Source organism: Coccinella septempunctata, chromosome 9 (genome assembly GCF_907165205.1).
Source record: "Coccinella septempunctata chromosome 9, icCocSept1.1, whole genome shotgun sequence".
Taxonomy (NCBI): Eukaryota; Metazoa; Arthropoda; class Insecta; order Coleoptera; family Coccinellidae; genus Coccinella; species Coccinella septempunctata.
The window spans coordinates 16,058,872-16,070,960 of NC_058197.1; the positions used below are offsets into that span (position 1 = coordinate 16,058,872).

The following is a 12,089-nucleotide window of genomic DNA, read 5'->3' on the forward strand; positions in this document are numbered from 1 at the left end:
CTTACATTTATGAGCAAAGCAGGCTTAAAACTGACTGGCGGCTTCGGAGCGAGTATTCTCCTTCCCTGACAGCGATAAATCCATCATACGCGCCGCTTCTGGAACGCTGCCAGTCGTTCGCTGCCGCGTCCATCATATCGGGACCGTCCCGCACTCTTTATTATCATTTTTTTCCCGTCCGCGTCCGTCCCTTTGTTTTGTCCCTATGCTGGCACGTCTCGCGACCGCCTCTCATTACGACGGACGTAAACGTGACGGCGCGCGGTTATTTTCGGACCGGATAGACGCATATGCGACGCCGAAGGCTACTTCTTTTTTTCCGCCACGAGCATTCGGCCGAATGGCTCGGCCTCGGTAACCCGCGCGGCAAGACTGAGCCAAACAGTTGGCCTCTGTGTGGGGTAGTTCGTTTGCTCTTGTCGTCTAGTCGGAATATCAGCCAATCGAAGGACCAGTAATAGTGTTTTTTTGTAGATCGCCGAGAAAATTCAATTTTTGGTTTATTGTTGGCACTTTGGGACAAGGCTTCAACTTTTTCGACTCGTATGGAAATGAAACGTTGCTCAATTTATCAAGTGATCAATCCGGTTATGCTAAAATTAAAAGCAGCACTTGACGGGTTCGACGGAAGTTTATTCCAGACCGATCTTGCGTTAATTACACCGGGTAAAGAACCAATTATAACCGTTCAAAATCCCAGTGTCGTTGTTAATTGCCCCGTTTGGCTTTTCCGATTACTAATTTACGTTTCGTTCGGAAATACATAATTAACTTTCATCGAGATTGCCGTATTTCTTTCTTAAGTTTGATGGATCCTGAGAGATTCGAACGAGTGTTGTGGAATAGGGAATACTCCTTCTGACGAAAATTATGACTTATGTTTCCAAGGGAACAGTTTAGTTTAGAGCGTTAGACCAAGAGTACTTTTCTTCGACAACACTCCAAGGTTGCGGAGAATGCAGCCACAAATTAGCATATCGCGAAAAACTGTGCCAAATGTGGCAACACCAGTCGCCACGTGGTCGATTGCATTTTCGCGGTGTACAGATCCGAGTTTACGCACGCGTTTTTATCACTTACGTAATGTCACGACAACTTGAGACCTGGCCGAATACCTGAGAGAAAAAACAATGGGTAGCTACCAGAATGGAAAGGATAAGAACGGCCTGCGCGCGCGCAGGTACACCGAAAGGAATCGACGAAATATCTGCGAGTGAGTCATCGACTCGCGGTCGTTATCTAGTGGAATTACCTACTTTTCTTCTACAATGGGCAATTAAGGAATTTCGAGGAAACGCGCTGCCGTTGGAATTGCGATCGAATATTGCTCTTACCAACATCGACAACGTAAAAGCGTCAGTTTTTTTCCATTCGGTTCCCATGTTTGGAATTCGGTTAAAATGCGTTGCCAGCAACTCCAGATACATCAAAATTACATAAATCTGTCGACGTCCCTCGAAACATCATTACGTGGAAATCGAATTGTTCGACTTTGCCTCCAAGAGAAAAAAAGTACAGGAAATAATCAACTTTGAAAGACCCCATGCGATTTGCGTTTGAATTATTCAACGTTTTCCATTTCTAAAAAGAACAGATGGGTATACATATCTGAATAGTGGAATTGTCGCATAGATGCTACCTTTGTCCGATTGAAATGGAGGATCGAATCAAATAAACACAATCGTAACACGAAAGATAACCTCGAAGAGATAGTACGCATGAAAGTGACAAGATTGAGAGATACATTTTACAGTACATCCACACGAAATTTGATCATTATAGATCGAATTACCCTTAACCAAGTAAAAAGCAGCCGAACTCCCTAACTGATGTACTAACCTAACCTCAAATCTAACACATTCAAACAAACTCATGGCAAATCTTCACTAGTTACTGAATAACGAAGAATCGAATACCTATTGCATAAATGTGTCATTGGTTAACGTTCGATTCAAACCTGGCACAATAGCCAAAATTACGCGCTGTTGAAATAGGTTAAGGGTTCAAGGCTCGCTCCATTTTTTCTCCAATTTCGAAAGATTTCTCGAAAATGCTAGGCACCGTATCCTTCCCTACGTCCTAGACCAAAGTCCCCATTCAAGATAAGACCATTCGACGTCCCACAAACGTGTTTCGTCAATGACCCACCCGTGTACGTCCGTTTTAATGGGATTGTATGTTGCGCTTCCACAACCTTCCGAAAGTATTTTTGGGGGTTCACTAACCTCATGATAATGCGGTCCCTTCCAAGCCGCTTCTCGTCATCGGTTCGATAGCTTGCGTGAACACAAACACCGCTCCATCTACACATTTGATCGACTGACAACCGCTGTCAAACAATGGTAAGGAAATATGAGTTCTGTGTTCCCGTTTTTTTTTTTTTCAATGACGCGAATGGCGTCTACGAACATATCTATGTTCCAAGGTCTACGAACGATTAGGGTTTTGTGGACGAGAAACAGATTCGTGAGTCTTATAAGTAAGTTGAACGCTCACCAATAAGAGAAATAAGAAAAGAAGAATCTGACAGTAAAACATTCAGGTGCAGTCATAGAATCCTTTCGCACCACGGGTTTTTACCGGATGAAAAATTATTCATCGGGTATTATACGTACGGTGCAATCCGGTTGTTTTCCGGTGCGAAACTGAAGCAGAACACGTGTGAAAGATGTGACTTGGAACATAGGCTAAAAACCCGACGGTGAAAACCTGACGGTAAAAACCCGACGGTAAAAACCCGACGATGTGAAATGAGTGTTATAGGTAAGATAGACTTGAGATCCTGGCAGCCGAATGCCGAGCTAATGAGAACCAAAGAAAGAAATATCAGTTGATAAGGTCACAATGCACTTAAACTAATAATTCCAACCATCATTACCTTCCTCCACGCCTCGTGGTACCGAAAGATCCCGAAGGCTACGTGAAAGTCAAAACAATGACCCCAATTCGACAAAAACAACAACAACAGGAGTTCCATGATTCACGATACCAATTTTATCGCGGCTACCGTTCGTCGCCCACGGTTGGCCAAACTGATAAAAACCATCGATGGGGATCGAAAATGATTTTCGGACGAAGAAGAAAAGTCGTATCGAACGACGGGAGAAAAATCGACCAGGTAGTGTGGGTTTATAGACGGATATCGAACAGGTTTTTGATCCTGCCTCGAGGACCAAGAAGTTGCACGAACAGCTGACGGTACCGTAAATGAAAGATGATGGAAAGGGGCTACGGAACCTTCTAGAACTAGAAACGCGTCTTGTTTATCAACAAAAAGAGGGGCACGAACTGCATCTCCTTCACCACAAGCGGAGTGAGATTCGAGAGGTATAAGCGATTTTTTTACCGAGGTAAAACTGTCGACCCTGGAGCTAGATCGGTAATGACCAAGAAAAGCTCGAGAATTCTGACGTTTATTAAACGCGAATGTACTTTCCATGCAAATAACCAGATAAGGAATCCCTTTAATCAGTTTATATTCATCGTATACTTTCAAACCTAACATCTTCATACTATACACCATGAAATTTGTCAAATTTCAAGGCCAACAGCCTGGCATGCCTTCATAAATAAATCCAAGATCACAGAATAATCTTCCAACTGACGTTTCTTTGATGTGTTACATTATGCATCTATTATCAACAAAAATTCTCGAGGATCAATAAAAATCGTGCTTTATTCATTCAATTTGAAATAATGATGAGCCAATTCGGTATGCTCGGGCTTGTATCTGCGAAGTTCCTCAGTCTATGCATTTTTCAAAGCACCCCGTTCATTCCTACACCGCCGATAGCGGGATCTGCAATATCGTAATGGAGTCCGTCCTAAAAATAATTCTCCAACTCCGAATTATAATGGATTTCCCGCCAATCGAACCCGCACAACAACTGCGTGCGTACATTTCCTTCAACAAGAACGGCCATCGATCAAATTGACGTTCGCAATTAAAACGACAGTCGGATCCATCAATTTACGCAGTAGGACCTCTGGCGGCGTCATCGTTAGCAGATTCGCTGTTTTGGACTACGTTAGACTTTTCGGAGGAATTTTTTGACGTCCCCGAAACGCCTGAACCGATTCGTCCCCGACGCGAAATGCATATGTGAAAATCTTTCTAAAATAACTAGGACTTGAGTAAGATTCCTCGCTGAATTTCAAAGCGCACTTGGAAAAAATCTTCTTCTTCTTCTTCAGCCATTCACCATCGACTCCTGAATGAAAGCCTCCTCCATACTCTTTTACATTCGTCTATCTCTGGCCTGACTCAGCCAGTTTCTACCTGTTCTTCTTCTTCTTCGTGGTCTGCCTCTATTACTCCTGGTCTCACATGGTCCACATTGTAGTGTTCTTAGACACACATACAACGCTGAAAAGGGCGAATATCCATACAGATCTCCTACAATTCATAAAAGAGTTCAACTGAAGTTTAAACTCGTTCAGAACGAAAAACCAACATCCGTCGGTTAGTAAAAATCTTGCGTGAGTGATCTGTTGATCAAACAAACCATCCGATTGCATTCGGTCGAAGTATTTTCAGCGCTCTGGAGGCGAAGGAAGCGAAGAATTATACAACGATATAATGGAGTCGACTTTGAACCCATAGAACAGCTATCGCCTTTGTTCTGTGCCATTTTCCGAGTGAAAGAAATATGCCTCAGTCATTGTTAGGCGCGTACGGGTCGCTTGCGAGACAGGTTGTGTTGTATAGGAGCATAGATGTCTCGCGGATAATTATTCTTGCTCGTGACACAGCAAATATACCTGTCTGGACGGTAAAAATTCGTGTAATATTCTTGCGAAGGTTTCTACTACGGGGGTGGGAGAAGAATGGGAAACGAAAACGAAAAGTTGAACAATGGGCTTCTTGCCTCCGGGGTCGCCTTTAGAAATTGCTGACAATTGTTCTTTTACTGCTTCTTCTCTCCTTGGGTTGATTATTTCCGACGAAAATACGATGTGTCAAACGTAGACAGTGGGGTTCTACTGATGGTCCCATGGCCATTGGCCAGTCTGATTCGACATGGTCGAGTTTTTATCCACTCTATGTACATCAAACGTCAGTTTGACGGGAGTTATGTCACTGATCATAGAACGCGGTGGGTTACATCGATTCTTAGAGCGACTCTAAGAGCGAATAGCACTGTGTCTGGCCTCTGTATTCATGATATTCGTTTAGTTATGGTTTTTCAAAGCAAATCTCTCCGTAAAGAAGGATTCTTCGAGTAAAATTCTGCTGTAGCGGTTGTAGTGCGAGTGGCAGATATCTTTCAAAGGATGACACCCTCGCCGAAGACGTTATTTTCGGAAATTCAGTTAATCCTTCATCGTTCGTAGGCTCGAACACTCTAAAATAGAGTCAATATTGAAACTTCACTTTACCTACGCTACAATATAACTTTTTCTGCCTGATAAAGCTCCCCATCAGGGATCCATCCCACTACAAGTCCGCCCGCCCCCCTAGATCCCAGACAAACGTATCCCGATCGATATCCTATTGAAAGTATCGCTTTTCCCGTCCTTCGGATTTTCCGCCCTTCCGCCCATTTCCCGACGTTGTGCAGGATAAACATCGTCCACCCCCCCCCCAGTAGCGTACCGTAGGGGGGGGCGGTGGGGCGGTCCGCCCCAGGCCCCGCACCAGCATAGGCCCCCAAATGATGGGCAAAAAAAAACCAAACATATTTTAAAAAAAAACATGTCAATTTTGACGAATTAATCCAACAATTTTCAGAAGTCAAGTCTCGCAAAAAAACATTTTAATATGTTCTTTGTTTTTACTATTCATTGAAATTTGTATGTCTTGTTTTCACTCGTTACTGTACAACATATAACTATGTAATTTCAGAGTAAAATATATTATGTAATTTTAAAATTAAAAATCATTATAAACATACCTATTTATGTCTGTTGTCTGCTACCTTCATTGTGCTTGATAGTAATTTATATAGTTATCGAAACTGTTTGAGTGACAGTGAAAAGACTTATTAGTGTTACTATGTGGGGTGTTCATCACGATGCATTAAAACTAACCTTCAAAAAATTTTGAGGAAAAGTTTCATCTTTAAATATATTCTATAGGGCCCCCTCATCAAAAGCCGCCCCAGGCCCCGAACTATGTCGGTACGCCACTGCCCCCCCCCTCCCCCCGAGCGACGTTCGGTTTCGTAGAGGCCCGGAAAATCGATAGGGTAACGTCCTTTCACTGGAAACCCGGCGAAGCAGCCGTCGCACGCTTCGCAAGGTGCGACATTTACTCGAAACGCGTATATTCCGTCAACTTTACGGGCCATAATGAAGTGATTTTCATAAATACCGAGGCCAAAAACGGTATTCTTCGAGACACCTAACTCTGTGATCGCTGTCAACCTTACTTCCGTCAAATCTGACATTAACCTATATACGTCTTCTGTCAAAACACAATAATTTTCTGTGATCATCGCTGTCTGTGTCTGACGGAGAAGAAATTGATATAAAGTAACGACACAATTTTCACCTTTTCCTTAGGCTTTTTCGAGCTATTTCGGAGTCGTTTTAGAGTATGAAAGTGTCGTGATTCGACATAGGCGGTCGGAGACAGTTTCGAAGCGGCGCTTCCACCATATTTCAAAGGGCCGATCTTACTAGTCGTACAACAACTTGTACTATTGTACAAGTTGTAAATGATTCGGTGCAACCACTGTCATAATTCGATTTATCATGGATTATTCCCGGAATCCTGATTCGGAAAAAGAATCGGAGAGAACAAAGCCGTCTTCTTCTGGATATACCGGAATTATACCCCGGTAAATCGTAAATCGTCCGTCCTTCTAATGAATCAATTCGATTCTTGGCTGGGAAGACGGACGATCCCATTGTTCGGGAGTAGCGAGCATAAAAACAATGACGATCTAACCATCCGCGTGTGAATGGAACAGAACGATCATCGGCCAAGCCATTTTTCCGCGTTTTCGGGAAAGAAACACTGTCCCGAAGAAAGATGAGACTTTGACTCGTACAAATATTCCAACAGTAGATTCTTGAGGTCAAAAGGAACACTTTTTCCTTTACCATTTTTTCCGAATCGGGTCGGTTTACAAGATACAGACTGTTAAAAAACCGTAAAAATGTATATTTTTAAATAAGTATCGTTCACGTTCATTTTCATTCTATACCTATTATGGAAGCCATGACGTTACATTGGCTGGATTTTGGATTATCCGTGACATTCGTGAATTAATGGGAAATAGTGCATTAATAGGGCTCGTTAATGGATGATTTCGTGTATATTAAACTGACGCTGCGTGCAAAGCTTCAAAGTGCACTCACTACGATTTTTCCGATGTGAATTCGTAGAGGGGGTATCGACCCATAGAAATTCACAAGATTCGGGTGAAGAACCCAAGAATGCCTACAATCTAGATTAAAAAACTATAAATAATTCTCTCAACCCCAACGACCCCCAGCTTACAAGAAAACATATGTGAATCTCGCCCATAATCACAGCAAGAGGGATGACAACGCCGCGTCGATTTGAAAGAAACCGCCGAGAACCATAGACAAACAAACCCCGCAGATGAAATTTATAACACGAAAACGCTCATTTCTTCGCTCAGATATCCGAAAATCGACCAAAGTATGTTAGCGTTAATTTATACCTATCTAGATTGGTCAAAATTTTTGAGAAATCCATCGTCCGACCATCGAATTCGAAACGACATCGACATGTCACATGTCGATGCGCGACATACAGAACGTGGGGCCATACAAAAAGTAATTCAAGGTCACCGGCGGCATCGCATGAACGGACTTACGTCGAGATGTGGATCAATCTGTACGGGGGTTGATCGATGTGAAAAATATAGCAATATCGCCACGTCAAAATTCCTCTCGGGTTCGACCGTCATCGGACAGTCCTCGTAGTTGAAAAATGCCGATATCACGTTTCGCCAACGTTGGCAAAACCTGAATTTCGCACGCTCAGGTTGCGGACTACAAGATACGGACGTACATAGGATACCGCGGGTACTGTCTAAGCAAACCGTGACGTCACGCGACCAACAAAGTTTGCTTTGTCGGGAGAAATCTATATCGAATACACGATAACGCGTGTAGTTTCGAATAAACCATATCTCTGAAAGGTCTCATTGAATCGTCTCAATTTTGTCGACCAATCGCAAGGTCGAAGGGAAACAGAAAAAAACATAGAAAACGTGTCACTGGCATCCTCATTTTGGCCAAAGAGCATAGCTGGAGAGATGGCGCACATTTGAGGTTGACGAGGCAAGATTTATGGTTGCCTAAACTTGGATTCATTGAAAATCACCAATGATTTTTGAAGTTTGCTTGAAACTCTTGTAATGGAAAAAATCTCGTGTAGTGAGATCTCAATGACGAGCCGCCACTGGGACCGAAACAGAACCACCATACGGTACCGAAACGTCGAAAAGAGATGCCTATCCACGTGAACTTACTACAGGTACCTGTTTCGTATTCGTGCAACAGAACAGAATCGATCAGAATTCACACGGCGAATTCTTACAGTTCCAAGAAATAACTAGGAGGTTTTTCAACTTTCCCGAGGCCGACGCCATAGACCTATTAAGCATTGGTTTGAGTCGTGCCTATGTCGATTCTATGGTTCGCGCAACTGATACGTTTACCAAATGGCCTAGGACGTTTATCCATTATTCGCAAAGTCTTCGAAATGTTTCTTTTTATACTGTACTTATTCTGAATTTTCGAAATCGATTTTTTTTGCTAGGATAAAAGCCTAGGCAACGCTGATTATAGAACCGGAAATCTCAATTGGATCAGACGAATATAACAGGAGATATCGCAGATTGAATATTGCAATTTTTGAAAAAATGCCATTTCTGAGATGAAAATCTGAACGAAGAGAGATAGGCTTTCGAAAATGCTCGCAACAGATTCAGCGTGTTCGAAAACCTATATTTTCATACCAAATTTTCAAATATCTGGCCCTGTTTAGGAGAAAATAATTTTTTTTGTTTTTCCACTTTTCATTTTCGAGTTGACTTCGAAGAGCTCTCTGGAGTGCAATTCTCGATTGAATAATGAACTGTTTGATTTTCCAGAATCTTCAAAACAAATTCTATGCACTCCATATCCCAAGTCAGTACTAGAACACATTGATTTTTAGACAGAGTAGCAAATAGGTCATTTTAGGGGGGTCTAACCCCTTGCTCATTTTTGACCCAAAAATTCGAAATTTTCGAAATCGATTTTTTATGCTAGGGTAAAAGCCTAGGCAACGCTGATTATAGAACCGGAAATCCCAATTGGATCAGACGAATATAACAGGAGATATTGCAGATTGAAAATTGCAATTTTTGAAAAATTTCATTTCCGAAATGAAAATCTAAACGAAGAGAGATAGGCTTTCGAAATTGCTTGCAATAGATTCAGCGTGTTCGAAAACCTATATTTTCATACCAAAATTTCAAATATCTGGCCCTGTTTAGGAGAAAATAATTTTTTTTGTTTTTCCACTTTTCATTTTCGATTTGACTTCGAAGAGCTCTCTGGAGTGCAATTCTCGATTGAATAATGAACTGTTTGGTTTTCTAGAATCTACAAAACAAATTCTATGCACTCCATATCCTAAGACAGTACTAGAACACCCTGATTTTTAGACAGAGTAACAAATAGGTCATTTTAGGGGGGTCTAACCCCTTGCTCATTTTTGACCCAAAATATTGAAATTTTCGAAATCGATTTTTTGTGCTAGGGTAAAAGCCTAGGCAACGCTGATTATAGAACCGGAAATCCCAATTGGATCAGACGAATATCACAGGAGATATCGCAGATTGAAAATTGCAATTTTTGAAAAATTTCATTTTCAAGATGAAAATCTAAACGAAGGGAGATAGGCTCTCGAAATTGCTCGCAATAGTCTCAGCGTGTTCGAAAACCTATATTTCCATACCAAAATTTCGAATATCTGGTCCTGTTTATGAGAAGATAAATTTTTTTGTTTTTCCACTTTTAATTTTCGAGTTGACTTCGAAGAGCTCTCTGGAGTGCAATTCTCGATTGAATAATGAACTGTTAGGTTCAGAAAGATAGCCCTAAAACTTCCATAGCCTACTTGACGAGTTGACTACATATATTTAGAAAATGTTTTGGCCTTGGTTAAGACTTTAATATGGAATTAAAAAAATTACTCTGATCATTATTATACTCCCGAATTTTCCTTCGCTTTCCAAAAACAATCAACATTCTGAGTCTGAAGATTAATTTCTATGCAATCATCATTAGTGAGTAACAGCGTTGTCATACAAATAGTATATTTCGTTGATTACCAAAACAATTAACTCCAAGTTTGCACGAACTCAGTTTAAAAATCCTGAATTAAACACATAATGCATGCTCAAGTGATAAAATTAATTTTAAGCATGACTAATGACATCTCCGAACATTTTTGTGCAATCATTTCAAGTCGAGAACGAAAACTGGACTTCAAAAATGATTTTAAAATTGTATGAATGATTGTATCATTTTTCAAATTAATAATAAAGTACTATTATGAAGATTTTGAACGTGGAACACACGAATACAATTTCAATATGTTATCCCGAATCATAATAACAAAAATACATGATAATTTTTTCATTTCGAAAAAATGATTGTTTAGGCTGGTGACACACTCTTCGCATTTGTTTATACATATTATTTTGCCTTGGACGTTTCAAAATATTTTCACGGAAGCTTCTTGTTCAGTTCGAATAATATTAAAACTTTTTTAGTTGATTCTAAATAACTTCGTGGACGTTTCCTCAAAATATTGCAACATAGGGTCGGTCCACCAATATTTTATCGATTTAAAAATGAGGTTATCGAGAATATCAATATTATCATTCGTTTTGAACTCTAGCACTGCGAACATTGCCTTCCCATATCGAATCATGAGGTGAATAATCTTGGAATTTTGAAGAAAATCAAGAGTTTTGAACTTTTCGAGTACTTGCTACAAAGATAATACTTTAGTCGTAAATCCGAAGCTCCCAATATTCGTAGTCAAGGAGAGATCAATAAATGTACATTGTAAATACGGGAATTATCGATTAGACCCTGGAAAATACCGAAACATTCATATTCATTGCTGAATGTGAATTAATAAAAGACAGTCTATTTACCAAAAAAACAAAGGATTTTGGGTTTATATCGATTCTCACGAATTCAGGATATATAATGAAGCGTCGCATACAATAGAAAGCTTCGTGAATTCAGTGCAACCTAGTATTCTTAGTATTCCACAAAATAAACCAGACCTGAATACAACAGAAAAAAAATGCGACAATAGACAACAAGCTCACCTGTGATTTTGCTGCTGTCTTTGAGCGTATGACATAGCATTATTTTGAACTGCATGTTCAATTCTCATTGAGTGTATTTCCATAGCATAGACATTTACGCACTTTTCCAATCATTCGCCTTTCATTTCCTAAACTGTAAAACGTAAAACGGCCACTTTTACCCCGTTTCGCAATATCAAAACAGCACGAAAACACTGATGGGAAACCGTCTTCAGGGAAATGCCAAAAACATTTTTCCGAAAAGCGAGATGGGGCAAAAAAATCGTGCAACGTTTAAGAACTAAAACTAGCACACCATAAATTCACGAATATCACAGATTTTTCGCGTGTTGAACGTGTTTTCAGTCGTGGAACGTGGTTATTTTGCTGCTTTCAACTCACACACGTCGTACGGCAACCACACAAACACAAATTCACCATATTCCACAATATGTCAAATTTCCCGTTCTAAACCATAAACTTTCCGTTTTTGTTAGGGGATTTTTCACAGTCAAAGTAGAATTTCTATAATATCGTAGTTGGCTATAGCATTGCCGACATCTTGGTTAGCTCGGTTGTAGAAGCAGAACGAAAACAGGTCTGGAACAGTCCATTTTTAGTTGGAAGGGGAGGAAGCATGGAACAACGGAGATGAAAAAGTTACTACTCGCTCGCTTCTGTGCCACGTAATGCCCCCTCTCTCTCTAATCGCTATCGGTCCTCTCTTTCGAGTGTTCGATAGCATTTGCCGCCCTGTATTTTGTAAATAAACACAGCACAGACCCTACTTTTTTT

The 12,089-nt window shown here is 40.7% G+C and overlaps 1 protein-coding gene across 2 annotated transcripts in view; it reads right to left on the reverse strand.

Annotated features, from left to right (window-relative positions):
* Nucleotides 1-11,978, reverse strand: part of LOC123320179 (nuclear receptor corepressor 1) — a 49,540-nt gene extending 37,562 nt beyond the window's left edge. Inside the window, exon 1 of one of the 2 annotated variants that reach the window (XM_044907383.1) lies at nucleotides 11,316-11,978. In XM_044907383.1, the coding sequence (XP_044763318.1) occupies nucleotides 11,316-11,398 (83 nt within the window). In that variant the 5' untranslated portion in view covers nucleotides 11,399-11,978. Of the gene's footprint in view, nucleotides 1-2,225; nucleotides 2,246-11,315 lie in introns of those variants that run through there. The other variant, XM_044907382.1, reaches the window with a different exon arrangement.
* Between the last annotated feature and the right edge of the window lie 111 nt (nucleotides 11,979-12,089).